The 24,107-nt window shown below is 44.1% G+C and overlaps 2 protein-coding genes across 4 annotated transcripts in view; one reads left to right on the forward strand and one right to left on the reverse strand.

Annotated features, from left to right (window-relative positions):
- The window catches only part of LOC129818451 (ras-related protein Rab-14), a 28,366-nt gene extending 25,833 nt beyond the window's left edge, over positions 1–2,533 (forward strand). Inside the window, exon 8 of the mRNA XM_055874326.1 lies at positions 1–2,533. This exon is cut by the window's left edge and continues 429 nt beyond it. The gene's annotated coding sequence lies outside the window, so the exon portion shown is untranslated.
- A 60-nt stretch (positions 2,534–2,593) lies between these two features.
- Positions 2,594–24,107, reverse strand: part of LOC129818450 (tyrosine-protein kinase ABL1-like) — a 67,045-nt gene continuing 45,531 nt past the window's right edge. The window contains exons 1-12 of one of the 3 annotated variants that reach the window (XM_055874325.1): positions 19,874–20,696; positions 16,283–16,375; positions 15,636–15,800; positions 13,841–14,136; positions 11,189–11,461; positions 9,092–9,176; positions 8,740–8,917; positions 8,175–8,359; positions 7,890–8,042; positions 6,417–6,506; positions 5,990–6,115; positions 2,594–5,797 (exon numbers count right to left, since the gene is read on the reverse strand). In XM_055874325.1, the coding sequence (XP_055730300.1) occupies positions 4,173–5,797; positions 5,990–6,115; positions 6,417–6,506; positions 7,890–8,042; positions 8,175–8,359; positions 8,740–8,917; positions 9,092–9,176; positions 11,189–11,461; positions 13,841–14,136; positions 15,636–15,800; positions 16,283–16,289 (3,183 nt within the window). In that variant the 5' untranslated portion in view covers positions 16,290–16,375; positions 19,874–20,696 and the 3' untranslated portion in view covers positions 2,594–4,172. Of the gene's footprint in view, positions 5,798–5,989; positions 6,116–6,416; positions 6,507–7,889; positions 8,043–8,174; positions 8,360–8,739; positions 8,918–9,091; positions 9,177–11,188; positions 11,462–13,840; positions 14,137–15,635; positions 15,801–16,282; positions 16,376–19,873; positions 20,697–24,107 lie in introns of those variants that run through there. The other 2 variants (XM_055874324.1, XM_055874323.1) reach the window with 2 other exon arrangements.

The raw sequence follows: 24,107 nt of genomic DNA on the forward strand, positions 1-24,107 counted from the left end.
TTCAGTCCAGCTCATCTGCCATGGGATTCCAGTTCCACACACATTTACATATATAAAGACATGGTTTACTGACACATAGATGGGTAAACCTGAAGAAATACTTTTTTTAACGTTTCCTTTTATAGCTTCTACTATATTATCAATCAAGTCTCATCTACCACATCTGAAACCAACCAAGCCTGTATAGTCTAACCTCCACTGACATTGAGTTATCTAGACACTCTCTCCGCATCTCTCCCCCTGCATCACTCCTGCATGGTTTAATGATCTAGGACAATTTTAATTGAAGTGAAATGTATATGAGTAAAATATTTCCCTCGATGGCTTGGTCTCTTCCGGGGGAGGAGATGGTTAGTGAAAGAAATGATGTAATGTATGACGCGGCCCGCTACGGATCACTATTAGTGGTGTGTGTGTGTGCTTGGTCCAGTTGTTGAACCTGGTCTAGAACAGGTATCCACTGTCTCTACCCAAAGCTTCCCCCCTGGTCCTTATGGTAAATCTCTGATACTAGACAGAGATGGAATCCCTCTAATGGTGTTCTACAGTACACCTCAGTGGCAACACTAGTGTAGTAGAGAGACACTTTAAAGCCCAAGAGACCTGGAATTCCCCTGAAACGCCTCTACCTACTTGTCTTTCTCCCTATATGACGTCACAGGAAAGGCTCTGGGTGTTTTCCTGCCAGTACAGTGTGTCTGTGTGCAGGGGATTTCTTTAACTAAGTTAATGACACTTAAGAAAACAAAACACGTATTCCTTCAGATCATCAGTTTCATTGCACCAACTTCCTCCTCTTCCCCCCCCGACCATATCAATAGAATCTGTCTGTCCTTACCAGCATTTTCTTTGTCGTTTGTTGCCTTATTGTTATGGTTAATATTATTACTGTTTCATCTTTTCTTTGCTGCGCTTGCGCTACATACTGCTGTCAAATAAACAAACAGTTTTACAATACGGTGATATTTTGTGGAGAACATGGTAACTGGTGTAACACAGGGGTGCTGGTGAAAAAAGGTAGATGTTCCCCCTTAAATCCAGAGCTAGGATTTAAAAACAAAAGTCAAATTGGGGCTGTTTATTTGTTCTGTTTCTTACATGTACAAGTGTGAAATGGAAATGTTATCTTTTTGTATATCCCACTACCCCTGAGACACCCTCGGAGTGGTGTCACAGCCAGGGATCCTGGAGCAATTAGGGTTGAGTGCCTTGCTCAAAGACAGATTGATATTTCTTTTCACATAGTCGCTCAGGGATTTGAACTAGCAGCCTTTCGGTTACTGGCCCAACGCTCTAACCACTCTGCTGTGATCAGCTTACCCTATTCCAGTCCTTAGCATTGATTTGGGGTCAATTATAATTACTCAAGGTAAGGGGCATCTTAACCATACACCTGTGGTCCCTCTCCCCACATGCTTGTATAGTAACAACACCAAGCAACATGCCCCACCAGAACGACCCTAAATGGGAATAGTTATTCTGAATTTCTGTACATCTGTTGGTGACCATGCTATTTGGAAGATTGGCAAGCCCAGAGATTGAAGATACACACATCTCAGCATGTTTATTTCATGCTTGGGAATTCTGTCAAATTGGCCAGTGATAGCAGACTAAAAGCATAGCTGATGTTTTGGAGCTGTCAAATCAGTGAGCAGGTGCTCTTGATCATTGTCATGACGCCACACCCATCCCATTGAAGTTCATAATGAGAAAGTGTTGGTTATAAAGAAATAATCACTCAAATTAGAATTCATTTCAATCTGCCAAATCAAGGTGTAGATTACATTCCAATGTATGAACTTCTAAACAAGTTGCAGCTCTGTGTAGCCAATGGCAATGCCCGCTTTATATATAATGCCAGGAGCCGCTTGTGGATTTGACAGCTCTAACGCAGTTAAATCTCCGACACCGCCAAAACAACCGCTATGCGGATATCGGCTAAAGCGGATTAGATTAAGCCCATAGTTTCTATGAATAAATGTGTTTGGACAGACTCCCTCCACTCACTAGTGCTACCTGGTGGTTCCATCGTTTTGTTTCTTCACTCTTCATCCTCAGTCTGTGTAGCGGGGGAGTGGAAGTGTACAAACTAGTGCTTTGTCGATTCTACTCAACTCTTGCTTGTAGGAGGTGGAGTGGAGAATGTCACTGTTTGAGTTTTTTTTCTCTCCGTGTATTTCTTAGGCACCATGTAATGTTGAATGAAATTGGATAAAACTATGACCAAAGTATGAAAAATTGCTTCTACATTGATAGTGGTCCCCTCCCCAATGTCGGAGGCGGGATTATTAAGGGGATAGGGTGCCATCACCCTAACTCATTTTAATACACCAATGGTAACATGATGCATTGCTGTCTTAATTTTGGGGTGTGGGAATTGGCTGGTGGGAGGGTCTAAAGATGGGTCCTACGTTATAAAACGTACATGTATACATTTTGAAGGAGCTGTGCTAACATTTAAATGCATTCTTGCGTGTATATGATTTTAATGACAAAATGCTCTAGATAGAAAATACATTATACATAACCTGTTGTACTGCTTGTCATTCTTGTCACATTGTGCACGTAAACATGTAAGAACAGATTCAATTGATGGGTTTCAAGTAGCAAAATTGCTTTGCATTTTAATTCAATAAATTGCACCAATGTTACAGGGATGAAGAGAAAGAAAATATGTATTTACAAAGGAGAGCAAAATAAGTTTACAAAATTGTGAGGTGGCTCGGACACACACAAAAAAAATCAAAGTAGTGGCATGGTTTTTATGGAGGGGGGGGGAATAAAAAATACATGAACAGTACCATGAAGTAAAGGCAGCTTCAGGTTGATTTTGTCCTCAGGCATCGCAGTCAGTCAGGGCAAGGATGTGGGGAACAGCACAAACTAATACTGAAAAGAAATGCATTATTTAAACGAGAAGTAGAAAACACAAAGGAATATCTTAGTCACTACACAGTGGCATTTCATTGGTTTGGTAAGAAATAACTCCTATAATCAACAATGGTCAGTTTCTCACTGTATAGCTGGTAATTTCTCGTAAGACGAAGTGATGCGTCCTCCATACATTAAAACATGATGTCCATCCAACTACAGAAGGCTTTTGTGAGGTTTGTGTTGAACGTAATAAAATGGTCAGTCAAGAGGACAAGATGGAAACATTCAAATCCATCAGTTGAGTTCTCTGGTCCCTCTCCAGTAGTGTTCAGTACGGAATATGACAGGCACGTGCCTGAAGGAGAAACATTACAATTTTCCTCATCCACATAAGTATAAGGCCATATTGCTCTGTTGTAGTTTGGCTTTGGGAATTACATTGATAGTGTTTAAGGCACTCTATTCAGATCTTGTGCACAGAAACAAAATGTTCCCAGGTAGTCTTCCTGCTCACTTTGCTTCTTTCCTCTATGGCACAGTGCTGCATTACTGCTACTAGCATCCATTCAAACTCAATACTGACAGTCACATCTTCACCATTCATATCACACCACAGAGATCTACCATGAAGGGTGATGTCGCAAGCTGAGGGGAAAAAGGTAAATGAGGTGGAGAGACAATGTGCACTTCCAGACACTCCCCATTATTTCTGGATGGAAACAAGACGTGTGTATGCTTTGGCTGTTTGTCTCCACAGAGCTGGAAGGCATCCTCAGCCATATGAGGCTTTAAGTTTGTGGCACATTTGCAACTCTGCCAGTAAAGGAAAGAATGTGATATGCTTGTTGTCTATAGTGTCATAAAGAAAGACATGATCATATAGAAAATGATTGATGAAAAGGTGATGTGATGCAGAATTGGGCCCAGGCCTCTCTGGTTAAGGCCAAATTGAACTTGCATTTATAGTTAAGGCTTTCAGACAAAACACATGAGGAAAAACTCAAACATCTGAATAAGGTTTCTTTGATTCTGAGCATGGTAACCACAGTCTTTAGTGTTTGAAGTGTCCTCCGACATCCTGTAAAGGCTGCATAAAATCTATTTCTCCGAAGTGTGCATCATGCTCAAACTGTCCAGTGGCACTGCAGCATGCCCTGTGTTCCACCTCAACGTGAGTTCAGCATGACCACAGTGTAGGAGACACGACTACGGAACATTACATGCAGTGAGAGAGAAGGGGGGAGGTTAGGTTCATTAAAGTTATGCTTTTTCTTCCAGTCAGTGTGTCCTCCTCTCCGCTACCTCTGAACGATGTCACTGATCTCTTTGACAGACGAGAGCAGCTTGCTGAAGTCCGGCTGTGCTCCGCTGGCGCCCCCAGTGGCAGCAGGGCATATCTGCAGCTCGCGCAGGCTGCTCTCCAGTTTGTTGATGGCCTCGCGGAAGGCAAACTTGTTCCTCATCTGCTGGATGGACTCCACGTAGCTCACGCAGTACTTGGACAGGTTCTTGCCCGCCTCCAGCACGGCGCTGTGGCTACCAGTCTGCTCAGAGTTGCGTCCGATGGCGGCACGCAGCAGCTCTGTGCCCTCCAGGACCATCTCCCTGGTGATGGCAGAGTTGGGCTGGCGCTCTGGGGGCGCACGCGTCTTCCTCAGGGAGCGTCGGGTGTTCATGAGGGGGATGAAGGCTGTGGGAGAGGTCTGGTCTCCTGGGGAGGTGAGGGAGGAGAAGCCCAGGGGGCTGGAGGTGGAGCCAGACACTGAGGAAGAGGTCTTTGACGGCTGTGGTTTAGAGGAGGTGCTGAGGCTGAGTTTCTTGTGGCCCTCCAGGAGAGAGCGAGCTTGGTCACTGGGGCTGGATGGGTTGTGGGAGTCTGAGGCCTTGGCTTTGGTGTCTGTGGGAGAGGGGAGCTCCTGAGTGGGGCTGCGGGAGATCTTGCCTGACTTGGCACTGGAGGGCGGGGGTGGAGGGGGAGCAGGCTTGGGTTTCTGGAACTTGCCTCTCTCCCTGGGACCGGAGGAGTCCAGGTTGTGTTTGTGGCGGCGGGCCCTGCACTCGTCCCCAGCTGCCCCCAGAGTGGGAAACACGTTGGGCTTGAGCAGCTCGGCCTGCAGGGTGCTGGTCTTGGAGCTGTCTAGCCCCTGCCCTGGAAGCCTCCTACTAAGCTTGGGCGTTAGGGTCTGGGGGCTGGACTCTGCGTCCTTAAACACCTCATCTGATGGATCCTCTGTCTTCTTGGGCAGCCGGGGTGGGGGGGTGAGGGTGCCCATGCGAGGGATGCTGATCTCTGGCTTCTCGTTGGCCCTCTTGCGGGGCAGGGCAGGCTTCCCCCCGAAGGTGCCCGAGTCAAAATGGCCTTTGTGCAGGTCGCGGGGCAGCGTGACTGACTTCCACTCAGTGCGATCCGAGCCTGGGGACATGCTGGAGGCTGAGGAGGAGCGCAGGAATCGTTTCGAGTTAGATACTATATCCTCCTCGCTGGGTGGAGTGGTGGCAGTCTTGCCACTTACACTGGGCACCACAGGCGTACACTTCTTTCTGGCATGATGCGGGGGGAACAAGGGGCCCGGGTAGGTGGGTGCCCCATTGGTAATACCCCCTGCCCCGTTGTTGTTAGCACCCAGAACCTTGTTGGGATCGTTGGTATGTGTATCACTGAAGGAGCCGTTGTTAAAGTCGTTGTCTCGGTGGTCGGGACCCCGTCTCTCCGGGTGTCCGTCCATCTCCCTGAAAGAGCTGCTGCGTTTGGGCGGGGCGGGCGCCGTCTTCTTCTTCTTCTTGATGAGGTTGAAGAGGCTGTTGCGGGACTTGTCCTTGTCTTTGGGAAGCAGGCGGTCGTCCTCATTCAGGTTGCTGTCCAGGAACGGACGCTCTTTTCTGGGGAGCATGGGGGACACGGCCACCTCCGGCTCCAGGGCGTCTGGGTGAACACACAGACATGCAAATCATCAGTTGTTTGAACAACACTCAACACAGCAAAATCACTGGAAAAATATAGTAGGAAAATCACCAATAAATTGTCCCAAAGCTCTTTTGACATCTGTTAAATATGGGTTAAAAACACTTAAGGGTGCAATGCATTGAGAAGAGGGGTATGTTAGGTGAGTCTCACCAGGGCTGTCTCCATCTCGGTCCACGTTCCTACGGATGGTCCTGGTCTTGGTGGGCAGTTGTGGAGCCTGCTGCATGGGGCCCAGCACCACCTTCTTCCCTTTCTTGCCCAACTCCTTCTCCACCTCTGTCACATGACACACACACACACACACAACAGCATCAGAGACTGTGTATTAACCTACTTCTTGCTCTTATAACCCTTAAACCACTCTGGAGTACAGCACCTGGAAAACAGATGGCAAATTAACTCCTCTAAGCTGAAAGATTACTGACCCAAATATTGTCTGGAAGTGCTTAAAAGCTATTCTCTCTCAATCTGGTTTGATCTAGCACACAACCTACAGATAATACCTCAAAGTGAAGAGTTATAGTTGTCTTAAATTCAGCTATAACATGTGAAATTGCGACAATGTAAGGACACTCACCGTCAGAGATGCTGGACTCCTGAAACATGGTCTCAAAGGCCTGGTGGGTCTCAGCAAAGGAGGGCCGCTCGGTAGGGTTCCACTTCCAGCCTGGGAGAGAGGGAGAGAACAGGAAATGAGGTTTGGTACCAATCACAAAACTGTCTGCATGATATGAATGTGTCTGGTTATTTCACATTCAGGGATTTTTCAATATTGGCAGACATGTTTCAACTATATTGAACAAAAAGAAACACAACATGCAACAATTTCAAAGATTTTACTGAGTTACAGGGATATAGAAGGAAATAAGTCAATTAAAATAAATAAATTAGGCCGTAATCTATGCATTTCACATGACTGGGAATACAGATATGCATCTGTTGGTCACAGATACCTAAAAAAAAAAGGTAGGGGTGTGGATCAGAAAACCAATCAGTATCTGACGTGACCACCATTTGCCTCATGCAGCGCGACACATCTCCTTTGCATAGGGTTGATCAGGCTGTTAATTTGGGCCTGTACGAATGTTGTCACACTCCTCTTCAATGACTGTGCGAAGTTGCTGGATATTGGTGGGAACTGGAACTTTGTCGTATACATCGATCCAGAGCATCCCAAACATGCTCAATGGGTGACAATGTCTTGTGAGTATGCAAGCCATGGAAGAACTGGGACAATTATAGTCTCCAGGAATTGTGTACAGATCATTGCGACATGGGGCTGTGCAATATCATACTGAAACATGGTGATGGCAGCGGATGAATGGCACCGACAATGGGCCTCAGGATCTCATCACAGTATCTCTGTGCACTCAAATTGCTATTGATAAAATGCAATTGTGTTCGTTGTCTGTACTTATGCCTGCCCATACTATAACTGCACTGTCACAACGTTGACATCAGCAAACCGCTCCCCCACACGACGCCATACACATGGTCGGTGGATAGTGAGGCCGGTTGGACGTACTGCAAAATTCTCTAAACTGACGTTGGAGGCGGCTTATGGTAGAGAAATTAACATTCTCTGGCAACAGCTCTGGTGGACATTTCTGCAGTCAGCATGCCAATTGCACGCTCCCTCAAAACTTGAGACATCGGTGGCATTGTGTTGTGTGATAAAACGGCACATTTTAGGGCACCTGTGTAATGATCATGCTGTTTAAATCAGCTTCTTGATGTGCCACACCTGTCAGGTGGATGGATTATATATTATATTGACAGGGATGCCAACAAATTTGTGAACAAAATTTGATAGAAATAAGCTTTTTGTGCGTATGGAACATTTCTGGGATCTTTTATTTCAGCTCATGAAACATGGGACAAACACTTTACATGTTGCGTTTATATTTTTGTTCAGTATAGTTAGTCATTAAGCACTATGACTTCATTCAAGTAGACATTAAACAAGCAAAACATGATGAAGGTAGTTCAATAACTATTTTGAAAAGCCAGGCTGTGCCATTTAGCCATAGACAGATGTATGTGTACTCACAGGCCCTCATGAGCTGGTAGACCTTCTCTGGGCAGCCCTCCGGACGGTCCATGCGGTAGTCCTTCTCTAGGAGCTCATACACCTGGGAGAGGTCTATGCCAGGGTACGGAGACATCCCATAGGTGGCGATCTCCCACAGCAACACTCCGAACGCTGGGAGTTTGGGATAACAAAGTACAGAGTACAGAAGACTATGTTCATGACATTGTAATCAAAATGACATAAGTAATTCTAAATATCAGAAATACATTTGTCATTGAGTTACTGTGTCCTCTTCAAACTCACCCCAGACGTCAGATTTGATGGAGAACTTGTTGTAGGCCAGGCTCTCCGGGGCAGTCCACTTGATGGGGAACTTGGCCCCAGCGTGGGCCGTGTACGTGTCCCCCGTCATCAGCCTGCTCAGCCCGAAGTCTGCCACCTTCACCAGGTGGTTCTCCCCCACCAGACAGTTACGGGCTGCCAGGTCCCTGGAGCACAGAGCGAAGACAGAGGAGCATGATGTCAAAGGCAGTGGAATGTATTTTTTTAGGATGGCAATTCTCTTCTAATATCTATGTCTTTAGGTGTTGTCTGTTAGGTAGGCACTTGAGCATGAAGCTGAGTCTCAACAAGCTTGACAATTAAAAGCAAATTGGGGAAATCGACAAGAGTACATAAATCATATCTTCTAGGCCATAATAAAACATGCTGGGGCAAAGTCAATCTCACAGCAACAGCGCACATATGATATTTCTGTCTGGGGGAGGGGAGGACAAATGATAGGCAAGAGTGAGGGGCAGGGGAGGTTAGTGAAAGGTAAGAAATGGGAAGAGAGAGAAACTGAGGTTAAGCTAGTGTCATGTCTCACCTGTGGATGAAGTTCTTCCTCTCCAGGTACTCCATGGCGGAGGAGATCTGCGTGGCCATGTAGAGCAGCACCACAGCGTTCACCTCCTCCCTGTTACACTCCCTCAGGTAGTCCAGCAGGTTGCCATGGGTCATGAACTCTGTGATGATGTAGAACGGGGGCTCCCGCGTGCACACGCCTGGCAGAGAGAGAGAGAGAGGCAGAGTTAGTCACAGCACTGACAATGGCAGTACAGTGTGGCATTTCACAAAGAGACACAATTAAGACTGAGGGCTCTAGTTAAAAGTAGTGCAATATAAAGGGAATAGGGTGCTATTTGAGATGCAGCCAGAGACATAACCCAGTAACTCACCCAGTAGCTGTACCAGGTTGGGGTGTTTGATCTCCTTCATGACAGCAGCCTCCTTCAGGAACTCCTCCACCTCCATGGTGTCCTCCTGAGTGGGTGAGAACAGGGCCAGAGGGTCAATCACACACATCAGGTGAAAATATATTCAAACAGTTAGCTACATCTACACTGCCTTCAGAAAGGTTTCATACACTTTGACTTACTCCACATGTTGTTGTGTTACAGCCTGAATTCTAAATGGATTGTACAATATTTGCACATTATTCTAAAAACAGTTATTCAAGCTCTATCAAATTGGTTGTTGATCATTGCTAGACAACCATTTTCAGGTCTTGCCATAGATTTTCAAGTAGATTCAAGTCAAAACTGTAACTCGGCCACTCAGGAACATTCACTGTGTTCTTGGTAAGCAACTCCAGTGTAGATTTAGCCTTGTGTTTTAGGTTATTGTCCTGCTGAAAGGTGAAATAATCTCACCGTGTCTGGTGGAAAGCAGACTCAACCAGGTTTTCCTCTAGGATTTTGCCTGTGCTTAGCTCCATACCGAAAAACTCCCCATTCCTTAATGATTACAAGCAAACATATAACATTATGCAGCCACCACTATGCTTGAAAATATGCAGAGTGGTACTCTGTACTGTGTTATATTGGATTTGCCCCATCCATAACACTTTATATTCAGGACAAAAAGTGAATTGCTTTGCCACCTTTTTTGCAGTATTTTGGAATATTTTTATTCTGTAAAGGCTTCCTTTCACACTGTCATTTAGGTTAGTATTGTGGAGTAACTACAATGTTGTTGATCCATCCTCAGTTTTCTCCTATCACAGCCATTAAACTCTGTAACTGTTTTAAAGTCACCATTGGCCTCATGGTGAAATCCGTGAGCAGCTTCCTTCCTCTCCGGTAACTGAGTTAGGAAGGACACCTGTATCTTTGTAGTGACTGGGTGTATTGATACACCATCCAAAGTGTAATTAATAATTTCACCATGCTCAAAGGGATATTCAGTGTTTGCTTTTTAATTTTGTTATTTTTACTCATCTACCAATAGGTGACCTTCTTTGCGAGGCATTGGAAAACCTCCCTGGTCTTTATAGTTGAATCTGTGTTTGACATTCACTGCTCAACTGAGGGACCTTACAGATAATTGTATGTGTGGGGTACAGAGATGAGGTAGTCATTAAAAAACTATGTTAAACACAATTATTGCACACAAGTCCATGCAACTTATTATGTGACTTGTTCAGCAATCTTTTTACTCCTGAACTTATTTAGGTATGCCATACCTTGAATATTTATTGACTCAAGCCATTTCAGACTTTAATTTTTAATTAATTTATAATTTCAAAAAACATAATTCCTCTTTGACATTATGTGGTATTGTGTGTAGGCCAGTGACCAAAAATCTAAATGTAATCCATTTTAAATCCAGGCTGTAACAAAATGTGGAAAAAGTCAAGGGGTGTGAATACTTTGATGGCACTGAAGATTATACGCATGGCTAGCTTCACATGTTTCTACATTAAACTACCTATAGAAGCGTTACAATAAGTGTGTTTGCTCAGCAGATGTCTAAAATGGGTAACCTTCTTCTGTTCTACACCAGGTGGTGGTATACTCAGCACAGTTCCCAGTTCCCATTACACCATCCTGAAACTCTGTTATTTTACAACTGCCTAATAACTAAGACTACAAGCAGCTAAAAGACAATATTGACAACTGCACTATTAACTACTACAAAAAATAAACAAAAAATAAACAAAAACGAACTACTACAGACAATATTGACTACAGCACTACGTTAGGGTGGCAGGTAGCCTAGCGATTAGAGCATTGGGCCAGTAACCGAAAGGTAGCTGGTTCGAATACCTGAGCCGACAAGGTGAAAAATCTGTTGATGTGCCCTTGAGCAAGGCACTTAAGCCTAATTTGATCCATGAGCGCTGTACTACTATGGCTGACCTTGTAAAACAACACATTTCACTGCACCTAACCAGTGTATGTGACAAATAAAATGTAAAAAAACACTGTCATCAACTCATTCTGATGGTTTAATCTCACTCCCTAGACTCCCAACAAACCCCCTGAGACGTGTACCTTGAGGGTCTTGACGGCCACAGTGAGGCTGTACTTCTTCCAGATCCCCTCGTAGACCTCTCCGTACTGGCCCCCGCCCAGCTTGTGCTTCATGGTGATGTCGGTGCGCTCCATCTCCCACTTGTCATAGTTGGGTGACACGCCATAGATGGTGGGCTTGTTGCGTTTGGGCGCCGGGTAGTGCAGCGTGGTGATGAGGCCATCGGCTACCGTGGAGTGGTGGTGAACCAGCTCTGCCAGGGTGTTGAATCGACTCTCAGACGACACATACAGCTGGGGAAAGGGAGAAGAGGGAAGAGACCATTTCCAGTTTAGAATCTATGACTGTTAAGCCCAAAACAGAAAGGAGATTCAATGACCTTGAGAGTGAGAGGTTGGTTGGAGCAACACCGGAGATGTGGGTTTAAATCCAGCTCGAATTACATAGACGTTAAATAGGTAACTTTACATTAAAGTGTCTAATAGATGAACACCAAAGAGGAAAGATAAATGATTCTGTAATATGAACCAACTGAACTGTCTGGATATGATAATATGTGGAAAAGCAGCACGCTCAGAAAGCAAGAAAAGCACTTTCCAGCAGCAGATGATCTCTGGCGAGAGCTATTGGTCAAGGCTGACTGAACACAGTCTTTTCCATTGTCCATGTCTTATATAAGACCACAGTCCCAGATCCTGTGTTGCACTGTGGAAACGTTCTGCACTCTTCATATCTTCATAAATGGATGGATTTCCAGAGTTTATAACATAATGTAAATGGAGATAATGTAAGTAGGTATTAACTGAGTAGGTAGGTCGTGAAAGAACATGACAAGAGCAGCATCCGAAGGTCTTGAACAATAAAGAAGCCTGTTCCGTTGTTCAACTACCTCATATTCAGCTTAAAGCTCCAACTTGACCACTTATTAGGGCCTGTCTCAGTAAAAACCATCCCAGCGGGAGCTCAATTTCATTAACACAAGAATCTGGGCTGATCAGAATACTGTCAATCACCCAGTCTGTGTTGTGTGGGGGTGATATGAGGAGTGTTCTATAGACAGGAGAGGTACACATATTGGGAAAGTCTGCATTCCAGACGGCTGAATGTGAGCACAGTGGGAGATAGCGGAACTGCAGGGGGTAGGGAGGGTAGGAGATTGATACTTTAACACACACACACACACGAGACCAGTGTGTGTGTGTCATTTTGTCTACGTGTTTGTGTGCGCGTGCTGGTCTGGAACAGAGAGGTCGTTTGGAGCATTCCTCTCGTGCATGCCGTTCCACTCGCTCACCTCTGTGCATTGAGGAATGCTTGGATGCGTATGACATAAAAATGATGACAGCTGTCCTGCGGTGGAGGTGGTTTACCTCAGCTGGCCTGACAGACAGCTGGGTTAAGAGAGGGGAGAAGACAGCTGGCAGACTGACTATCCTAATACTCCTAGGACTTCTTTCCCAGTCTCCATTCCTCCTGACCACTAATAACGGTTGGTATAGCACAATAACAGGGTGTCCTAATAGTCATATACAGCCTCCTTTCCTTCAAGCGGACAGGCTTCTGCAAGGAATGATGATGCTGGTTGAGCTGAAAATATAATAGGTTGATAATTAACTATTAGGTACCGATTTTTCCACTCACTGTATTTTCACCTGGATTTGGTCCTCAGCATCTTTCTGGTACCTATTGAGGTCAGTGGTCATGAAGGAGAGGAGAGGCCATTTTAGAGTGTTGAAATGTAGGCCTCTAACCTTAACCAGTTCCAGACCTGCCGTGTCCTCTCTAAATGAGCCTTTCCCAGAGGGGGTACAGTAAGCTGCTGTGTGGAGACCTCCACTAAAGCCCACTGTCTGCCTTGGCCACAGCTTAATGGGCTGTATAACCAGAGGAGCTCAGTGAGACAGTAATGCCACTTACAGCTGCCTCCAATAATCACTTAACCAGAAAGAGGTAAAACCCCTGGATGTTTAGGACTTGGTGACATAGGTCACTGGCAGTGGTGGAAAAAGTACCTATTTGTCATACTTGAGTAAAAGTACCTTAATAGAAAATGACTTAAGTAAATGTTGCCCAGTACAACCCTACTTGAGTAAAAGTCTAAAAGTATTTGGTTTTAAATGTACGTAAGTATCAAAAGTAAAAGTAATTGCTAAAATATAATTAAGTATCAAAAGTAAAAGTATAAATCATTTCAAATTCCTTATATTAAGCAAACCATACGGCACAATTTTCTTATTTTTATTTTTTATTTATGGCTAGCAAGAGGCACGCTCCAACACTCAGACATCATTTACAAACGAAGCATGTGCTTAGTGAGTTCGCCAGACCAGAAGCAGTAGGGATGACCAGGGTTGTTCTCTTGATAAGTGTGTGAATTAGATCATTTCCCTGTCCCGCTAAGCATTCAAAATGTAACGAGTACTTTTGGGTGTCAGGGAAAATGTATGGCGTTTAAAAGTATAATATTTTCATAAAGTACATAAATCTAGTGAAGTAAAAGTAGCCAAAAATATAAAATAGTAAAGTAAAGATACCCCCAAAAAACAAATGAAGTAGTACTTTCAAGTATTTTTACTTAAGTACTTACACCATTGGTCTCTGTCTGGGCACCTTTACATATTACGATGTGATAGAGTAGAGGTAGGAGGTGTGTGTGTACTGTATATCCTCACCTTCCCGTCTGAGGCCGTGTTGATCCTGTAATGGTAGACGCGACCCTCGTAGCGCAGTGAGATAGACCTCTGCCCGGGGCTGCTCTCGCTCTCCCTGACCAGGAAGCTGCCGTTGATACCCGAGCTGAGCAGGTACTCAGCAGCGTTACGCGACACAGGCCCATGGTACCAGCTGTGCTTCTCCAGGCTGTTGACCGGGGTGATGTAGTTACTGGGCACCCAGCCCTGGCCGTGGTTGGTCTGCGCCTCGCACCACTCCCCATTATGGTTATAACCCAGGACTCGCAGCTTCTCTCCTGCAGCACGGATAGACATGCCATTAGGGTGAAATCAGGGGAAACTACAGGGGGATTCTACACTACATGCGAGACCTTTAAGGAGTACGGCAGGCGGTTTATATAGACACCACTCCAAGTAGATTTCTACTGGTTAAAGGAGAAACGTCACATGTAAAAGAGACTTGCTATAGAATGGTTGATTGGTTGCTATAAATGACTAGTATAGTTACTATCCTAAAGGTTCTACATTCTACACAATTGAGGCAATGCTTGCGTGGAGCTTGTGCTAACGTTTATTTCCAGTTGCATCATAGACCAACATGAAAGTGCCACATACTCACTATTCTGAGACTGGGCCAGAGTGGTTAATCCACTGTATCTAATGTAATGTTTACTCAGATTGTGACACAGGGTTTTTTTCCCATTGGTTATGGGGTTAGCAGGGTTGACGTCACTGTCTGATCCTGGTTTTAGACTCAGCGTAGCGGCTCAGCATAAACTACCTTTCACAAGAGAGTTTAATGCAAAAGTGTATTAGTTAATAATATATGTATTTTTAAACATTAACATGAAAACTGTACTTTTCAAATTGGAGATATGAAGGTACGATGCCAACCCAACTTGTTTAGAAAGAGGCCCTAATTGAAGCCCTAAATTAAATATTTTTTTATAGACTTCTGTATAAAATCGACCCTTATATAGCCTTAGTGACACAAACTATTTAGATTGCCTTATTAAATAACGTATTTTGCCTTTTTATTTCTTGGTATTTAAATATGAATTTCTGCATCTCTCTCTCTCCTGCCTGCTGCATTGTGTTCCAGCCGCTCCAGTGGAAAGAGCTCTTTGCGACAATGGGACCAGCTATGCTAGTTAGCAACGGCGCTAGCAGGTAGCAAAAGCGCTCGTCCAATGATTTGTTTTATGTTTTAACGCTGACGCTTGGAATTATTATGTTGTCCTAGCCTGTATATTTTCGACCTAGCTGACAATCAAGGAGAAATAGGGAACGGGACACAAATATGTGGATTTCCAGTCAGTCTAAACCCTCCCCATCCCCCTGAGAGGGCACTGTACCCATCTCAGCGCAGTCAGAACTTTTAAATAAAGATAAAAACACGAGCAGTTCTCACACACACACACACACACACACACACACCTGTTTATCTACCGTTGATAAGGGCCGTTTTGCACATTGACCCCATGACGAAGGCAGGTCCATGACAACAATAAGCCCAGAGGGAGTATTTTCACACAGCCTGTAGATGCTCTCTGGGCTATGATGGACGGTTTTACTGTTAAACGTTTCAGAGCACAGAGACGGTTCTCTGATGGAAAATTAATGTACCCTCACAGAGACAGACTCACAGCGCAGAGCTGGGGACTGTTCCATTTCAGAGCTGGGGACTGTTCGATTTCAAGTCACAGTAGTGCAACTCCATTCCTGAATTGACAGGAATTTAGATGGAATTGATCGCAACTTTCTGTCACACATGCACTCACACACATTCTCTTACCTTTAGTTATGCTGAGAGTGTTGTCCCCACTGGCCACAAAGTCGTACAGCGCAACAAAAAGGTTGGGGTCATTCTCGCTGGGCCCGGCCAACAGGTTCTCTTTGGAGTTCCAGCGGGCAGCTTCGGTCAGACCCTGGGGCTCAAAGTCTGGTCTCTGGAGAGCTTCTGAAACACACGACAGGTCCAACGTGAGAACATGTCTTTATCTATTAAACAAGTGGACATTGGGGGAAAGAGCGAGATCGGGAATTGGGAGTGAGTCGATCAGATCTGTGTTAAATAAACCAACAACTAATCAAGTCAATAGACTTTCTATCACCATGTCATAGAAACAGACATAAGAGAAAAATACATTCTCAATGTACTGACATTTCAGTCTTCAGGCTATTCCATGGACACACAGACACTTAACACATTACAAACACTGAAGTCATTCACACCTGTATGTGTAGCCTGTTCTAAAAAAATAAATTAAAAAAACCCACGTCACATCGAACGAACATTTCTCAGAAAAAGTTTCATGGTTGCACTATTGTGCTGGCCTGCACAGCAGCTGTGATTTGACTATGGTATTAAAGGCAGCAATATGAACTGAGATCTTTAATTAAGACCAGACCAATAACATTGTCCATCTCTGCACTACTTACCTTTCATTTCCTGGAGTACCACGGCTTTGCTTTCAATTTCAAGACCTTGTTTTCAATAACAAGACTCTCCAATAAGAGTTGACCCATCTTTGCCTGCAATTGTAGTAAGAAGGGAAATTCTAGCTGTGATAATCTTCCAATAAGGGCTGAAATAACACTGTTTACAGGCACTACAACAACAGATTATGCTCATTATACCCAAATAATGGGAGTTTGAGAGCCTGAGAGTGATCTGGATGACACATCAATGTTACCAGAACTGGAGAGAGAGTTGCAGAAGAGAGGTGGAAACAAAGGAAAGAGAAAGAGAAAGGGGAAGAGATAGAGGTGACTTCATTGTGTGATGGTGACTTCATTGTGTGGCCAATTCAGCTGTTTCAGCACCTTGCACCTCTCACCACACACCTCCTCAGCTCGGACACTGGGCCTGAGAAAGCCAGGGAGAGACTTTTGATCATCTGCTGAGGCCATAGTGATACCCGAGAGAAAGGACAGGGCTGTTGGTAGTAGGCTAACCTACTGAGTTTATGCTAAATATTCCATTCAGGAGACAGGGATGCTGTGATATAGTGAACCCTGGCAAAGCACTGATCCTTGATTGTTATGATCTTTATTTGTATCTTATGTCAAGCCAACAGCCCTGACAGAGCAATCTGGTGAAATGCAGACTGGAAGGCTATTTTGTGATCTACTGTGGGCATACATAGCGTGATGAGAGCTACAGAGAGAGATAGAATAAATCCATGGTTACCACACACAGCTGATCGGCTGGGTGCTATGCGCTGGGGCTCTAACTGGGTGCTGGGCACAGGACAGACATTAGGGATGTGCATGATGAACATTCCTGAGGAGTCCGTGATAAGAGGCATCTGAACACATTCTGCTCCCCAGCATTGAGCCACTGGTAGAGGGGCCTCATGTTAACAGTGGATTGTGATTGCAGAGCAAGAACTTAACCATTCAGACAATGAGCAGAAAGAAGGTCTCTCTATAATCATTCATGACATTTGAGAATCCCTATCTTTCTAACTATAGGCTACAAGCGCAAGGGTGCACATGAGGAAAGACGGCTTGATTTCTGAAAGTGAGCGGCTGAAATCAATCGAACTCCAAGGCTATGATTCAAGTCGGAAGAAATAAGCTCTTCGATTTTGGAGAATAAACATTGGCAAACGAAGGTTGCATGGTGACGAAATAACAGAGTTGGAGGAAGATAAACAAATGAGTGTACTGAGTAAGACATGAGAGGAGGAGGGTGGAGGGGACAGACTGGTGTGTGGGCACTAGAACAGCCAACCCCCCACACATGTATGTCCATTTAACTGACCACAAACACTTCTGCTCTTAGTGAGTGAAGAGTGACAGCAGACTGATACACTGCATGATAGCATAATCAGAGAGAGAAATGGAATGAGACTGAACAGGAGGCTAAAGAGAAAGAAGGAAAGCTAGAAATCCAGCAGGAGCTCGTGGAGAGGCGGTGATTACATCATATCTTGACTACATTACTGGGGGAGAGAATCCATCCAGCAGTGATGAAATATGTGTGGAAATCGAGGCCCTCTATGACAGAGATGGTATGCGTATTAGAGATGAACTGATGAGCTGAAACTAACCCCAAACACACTGACAGAACACAGGATACAGAGATTGGCCAGGTGGAGTTTATGACTACCAGTACCTCCTTGACCTCAGATCAAAACACAGTAGATCCAAACATTCCAGTTCCATGATGTAGAGCCAAGCCACGTGAGGTGAAGGACGGAAAATAACTCACGCTTGGGCGATTCTGTTGCATCACCTGGCTGTCGACAACTGTGACGGGTGACAAAGAGCTTGATGCTGGATCAAGCCTGAGATCTGGAGGTCTAACCACTGTTTGGAGATCCTATCTGGATCTGTGGCTGGTGCCGCTGTAGACTAGTTAGCTCCCCCCAGCTCTACTGTGGTTAGGTCAAACATTGGGGCATTAAACATGAGTGTGAGTGAACCTGCCACACAGAGGGGGACAGGTGTAAATTGCTAGGATTTATTGAAGAATTTGCAACACATACTGTTGCTATCAGTAATGTCAACTGAAAGAAGAGTAAATTGGGGTTTATCATTCCTCTTGCAAATTCATTCAGTGGATATTCTTCCAGAGAGAATTGCTTCATTTTTTAAGAGAAATACAGAACACTTTATTCCAAATCAGAGACTGTTCTTTCAACATGCTTTTTGGTCCATCTTAATTTTTGTGTATGTAAAGTTATATGAAAGGGTGTGTTTGAAAGATTAATCAACATTCACTTTGCTGGAATGTGTTCCGGGACCATTTTACGCACTCCTGGGAGAAATGGTGGAAAACGTACTCAATTGTCATACTAAAGTAAAAGTAAAGATACCTTAATAGAAAATTACACAAGTAAAAGTGAAAGTCACTCAGTAAAATACTACTGTAGTAAGTCTAAAAGTATTTGGTTTTAAATATACGTAAGTATCAAAAGTAAATGGAATCGCTAAAATGTACTTAAGTATCAAAAGTAAAAGTATAAATAATTTCAACTTCCTTATATTATGCAAACCAGACGGCAGTTTTTTTCCCTTTCATTTACAGATAGCCAGGGGCACACTCCAACACTCAGACATCATTTATAAACGAAGCATTTGTGTTTAGTGGGTGACAGATCAGAGGCAGTAGAGATGACCAGGGATGTTCTCTTGATAATTGTGTGAATTGGACCATTTTCCTGTCGAAATGTAATGACTACTTTTGGGTGTAACGGAAATGTTTGGAGTAAAAAGTACATTATTTTCTTTAGGAATGTAGAAGTAAAAGTTGCCCAAAATATAAATAGTAAAGTAAAGTACAGATACCAAACAAAACTACTTAAGTAGTACTTTCAAGTACTTTTACTAAAGTATTTTACACCACTGCCTGGGAGCATGTGACATGTGCCATTTCACAGTCTTCCATTACAAAACAATTTCACGGTTGAAACTCAATGTACTCCGGATTTCCCAGAATTCCATTACTTTGATTCAGGCTAATCCATTTAGCTCATCTTTGTTTCAAGTAGGGCAGAGTGTAGGCTTGGAAAATAAGTACAAGAGCACACTTTATAAGGCATTTAGTCCTAAAATACTCCATAACTCAGTTCAACTTGTCTTTGCACTTCATAACGTAGAAAGCAATAATCAAGATGTAAATCTTAGCAAAGCGCAAAAAGGAAAGTGTAGATTTAGATTAGATCCTCTCTCCTCATAAACAAAAGTAAAACGGGCCCAGCCGGGAATCAGATTTCCTTGTATTCTCTCCACCCCCCCACCCCCCTTCTTTCCTCTGCACCGAGCCAGTGTGTCTGGCTTCCCTCTCCCTCCGCTCTCCCCCTCCTCCGCTTTCCAGAGCCCAGGAACGACAGAGGCTCAGAGAGCTCATCTTCTCCCTCTCTCGACCTTCTCACCTCCCTGTCCAGCACAACCAGCTCCTCTACACTGTCCTCTCCTTTCTTTCTCTGACCATCTTTGTCTTTCTCTGAGAATCAATCCCAAAACAAAAAACTCGCAATACCCCATGCCAACCCCCCCTACAGCAGATCCTCAAATTCTTACCTTCCAAGTAGCAGCTGGAGGAGGACGAGAGGCCTTTCTTAGATTTACACCCCACCAATTTCAGGCAAATCTCCAACATTTTCATTTGCTTTCTTTCGCTTCCACTTGAAAAATCCTGTTAGTTTGTCGGCCCAGTGTCCCTTTGGTTTCCTTTCGACGGCAGATCAACAGAAAAAAGTTTCAAATTTTTCGTGGTCGGTCATGAAAAGACAAAGAACATGATCAAAGAATAAGACAAAAAAGGTTAAGGAACAAGGGATTCTGCTCTTCTCCTCAGAATCGTTGGCTGTTATTACCCTTTTCTCTCCCCTCTTTCACCAAACAGAAAAGTGAACTCTGTGCTGCCAGCAAAGTCTACAAACTTTCTAGTCCAAGCGGCTCCATCTTTTTTTCTCTCTGGTTTTGGTTAGCTCCTCTCCGGAGGAGGCAGAAACGACCCAAAAGTGTCCGAAAGCGTGCTGGACATGCGGATGTGTCAGTTGAGTGGGCAGTAGGGCAGTCCGGATGGTGCCATTCCCTCTCCTGTCCCCTGTGTGTGTGTATGTGTGTGTCCGTTAGCAGGAGAAGCACAGGGACTCACTCGTGCTACAGGCTGCCAACAAAGGGCCTCTTTCAGGATCTGCCTGCTGCACTGAATGACATCAGCTGGTTGGGCCCTCCCACCTCCCCCAACACACACTCAAGAAAGTGAGAGAGAGAACCACTATACACACACACACCAAGAAGAACAAACAGAAACACGCCAGTGTGCCAAAAAACACATTCAAAAAGACAGATGAAACCTCTGTTGACAAGCAAACTTGAAATTAAAACTGAAAAGTCCATTCTGAAAACTTTTCTTTGTCCTTCTGTTTGAGAGAGTCACAAGACACTTTTTTCTAAAGCCCCTCCTCCAGGACTTCAAACCCCACCCTCACTTCTCCCCCTTTCTCTTGCTCGGTTCTAAAATGTTTACAGGTTAGAGAATGGGGTTTGGAAAATGGCTGGCTTTTTAAAGGCACAATAGTTGGAGCTTGGAGTAGAGAGCTATTACACAGTCAGATAACAGAGAAAAGCCCTCCCTTAACTTTTAAACTACTCAAATAAGGTTGAATTGCCCCGGGCTGTGTCAACTGGAGGTGAACTGTGATAACTGTGAAATCTAATATGTCTCAACTGATAAAATACAGACATTCATCTAAAAGAAACATGCAGGGCCATGTGCTTCTAGGGAGAGAATGTTTGGCTGTTTCTGTGAGGAACAAAGAATCTCTGGCAGAAGTCAGGCACTCTTGCGACATGCCTTTCTCTAGCTCGTTCTTCCCTCAGCTGTCTTTTTAGTGGCCATACTGAACTCATGTGTTGCGTCATACTTTAGCATCTTATGCCGTGGCAATGTTATCAACAAGAGTCACTTGAATGAATAGGCAATTAACAGGCACAACCATGCAGTTGCTCCAAAACCAGAACATTGACACAATAAAAGGTGCAGAGGTAATTGTGTGTAAATGAAGTGTTACCACTATAGACGGAAGGCAATACTCAATATAGTCATAGACAGATAGACTTGTGACTTCAGTCGAGACCAGTATCCCTAAAAAAACAGCAGGTTATTCACTTCCCTTTATGCAGATGCTGTGTGTGTGTGTGCGTGCGTGCGTGCGTGCGTGCGTTACCTCTGCAGAGATCAGAGGCACACTTCAGCGGGTGACTCCAGACTGGCTGGAACCTTAGATGTGTCACTCCACAACCCAGAAGCACACTGATAAAAGGACTGAATCAAGGCCAGGAGCCTGTTGCTGTTGCTATGCCAGTCTATGAGGTTGTTATGTCAGTCTATGAGGTGTGAGTGCAGCAGTGTTGAAGGTGGTAATATGCCACCAAGAAGACAATAGGATTCTCCTAATGAGAGAGAAATATTCACAACTTTATTTGTTTACTGACAAAATAGTCTAACATTCTATGAGATCCTCAAATCGGATGGAAATCCATACTTCAATCTCTTGGACATTAAGGCTACCCAATGGACTGTGGATCTAAAAGGGTCATGGGTTTGAACTGGGCATCTTTTTCATTCAAGTTACTGTATCTTAACTGTGTGACTAATGTCGTGCGTGGAGGGGGATGACATGTAGGCATCCTGACACATGGCGTTGCACTAAGTGATGACCTAAGTGCCCACAGCATCCAGTCACATGCCAACATCATCTCAGCCTGGCATGGCAAACATGTGCGTTCCTCTCACCCACACAGTGCCTGCACAATAATCAAAGAGAAACGCACCCGCATCCTCCATCGCCCCGAAACCCCATTAACTCACCGCAGTCACTGAGCAGAGAGGGAAGAGGAGAGATGGAGGCGAGGCTGTAAAAAAGAGAGGGGGAAAAAGGTTGCAGATGGAGAAACATGAAGCACATTGTTTGGCGATGAGCTCATAGGAGAATCACTCCATTGCGTTTTATATAATCCGGCTCTCTCAGTATGTTAACAGTTAGCTGACGTACACAGGATGGTTTTCGGTCCTTTTCCTATTTTGCCCTGTTCTTTGTTCCCTTTTTCGAACCCCTCCAGCACAGGAGAGTTGGGGACTAAACTAAACAAAGCAACAATGTGAAACATCATTTTAGTGTTGACAGCAAACCTTACAGAGCGGTGATTACGTGGGACAAGGAAAATATTCAGACAATGTTCAGGTAGTAACCTGAATATGGAAATTCATGCTGAAAATGTACTAATATAACACATGCCCCTCTAATGTAGGTCACAAAGGAATGCATTTGAAGATCATTAGAAGCAAAATTGGTAATGATAGCTGCTGTGACCATTGACTAATATGGATGATATCCGGTTGAAAGTGAAATGAAAAGGAGTAGAAGACCATCAGATGGGTAGTAGAGTGGTATTAGGTAGACATTACCAAAAGTCAACTGCTCTGGAATTTATCATGTTGCTGTGGACTGGAAGAATTGAAGAGAAGTAACCATAGGCTTCCAACAAAACATATACACTGTTTTTTTTTTTTTTTACGGCTTTCTGCCAAATGGGGCTAAGAGCGAGGACGTCTGTCATTTCTCTCAAAGTCGTCTCAGCGTCTCTCTGAGGCACAAGGTAAGTAACCTACGCTGATCATTAAACACAGACATTGTATAACAATGTAAGAAATGTCAGCCATGCAGAACTTGGCACTCGTCCTGCCCATCTTCGTGAGGCAACGTAAAGTATTGGATCCAGACTTCAAATTAATTAAATGGAAAGAGACAGGTGCCCTGCTGTACGTTAATATAAGCATTAGAAGTTTTTCTACACCATAGTAGAAAGGCTCCTCATTCCATCGCTGCGCCTAACCAGCCTATCGCCACCAGTGTTACTCGTCCAGCCTCCCTCTTGCTTAGACAGACCGTGAGGAACCAGGCGCACGGGTGTGTGTTTACTCAGGGCCACTAGAGAATGCAGCCTGGGTGTCTCAGCCTCGCAGGCCTGGAGATGAGAAGGGTTTTGAGTTCCACATATCCCCCATCGGCATGGCACAGCTGGGGTGGGAGATGGGCCACTCATGGTGGGGCCCGGAGGTTAAGGTTTTGGGTAGGGTAGCGTTTAAGACGACCAGGTGATAAATCAATGATGTGTGTGTTTGTGTGTGTCTCTGCACACATGCATATACAGTGCATTCAGAAAGTATTCAGACCCCTTGGCTTTTTACATATTTTGTTACTTTACAGCCTTATTCTAAAATTAATTCAATTGTCTGTCCCCCCCTCATCAATCTACACACAATACCCCATGATGACAAAGCAAAAACAGGTTTTTAGACATTTTGGCAAATATGCTCTGACATGCACTGTGGGACTTTATATAGACAGATGTGTGCCTTTCCAAATCATGTCCAATCAATTGAATTTACCACCGGTGGACTCCAATCAAGTTGTAGAAACATCAAGGATAATCAATGGAAACAGGATGCACCGGAGCTAAATTTCAATTCTCATAGTAAAGGGTCTGAATACTTAGGTAAAGAAATTACTTCAGTTTTTATTTTTAATAAATTAGCAAAAAGTCCCAAAAAACTGTTTTTGCTTTGTCATTATGGAATATTGTGTGTAGATCGATGAAGGAAAAAATAACAGGCTGTAACGTAACAAAATGTGGAAAAAAATACTTTCAAATGCACAGTATATATACACTGCTCAAAAAAATAAAGGGAACACTTAAACAACACAATGTAACTCCAAGTCAATCACACTTCTGTGAAATCAAA

The sequence above is a fragment of the Salvelinus fontinalis genome, chromosome 21 (assembly GCF_029448725.1).
Source record: "Salvelinus fontinalis isolate EN_2023a chromosome 21, ASM2944872v1, whole genome shotgun sequence".
Taxonomy (NCBI): Eukaryota; Metazoa; Chordata; class Actinopteri; order Salmoniformes; family Salmonidae; genus Salvelinus; species Salvelinus fontinalis.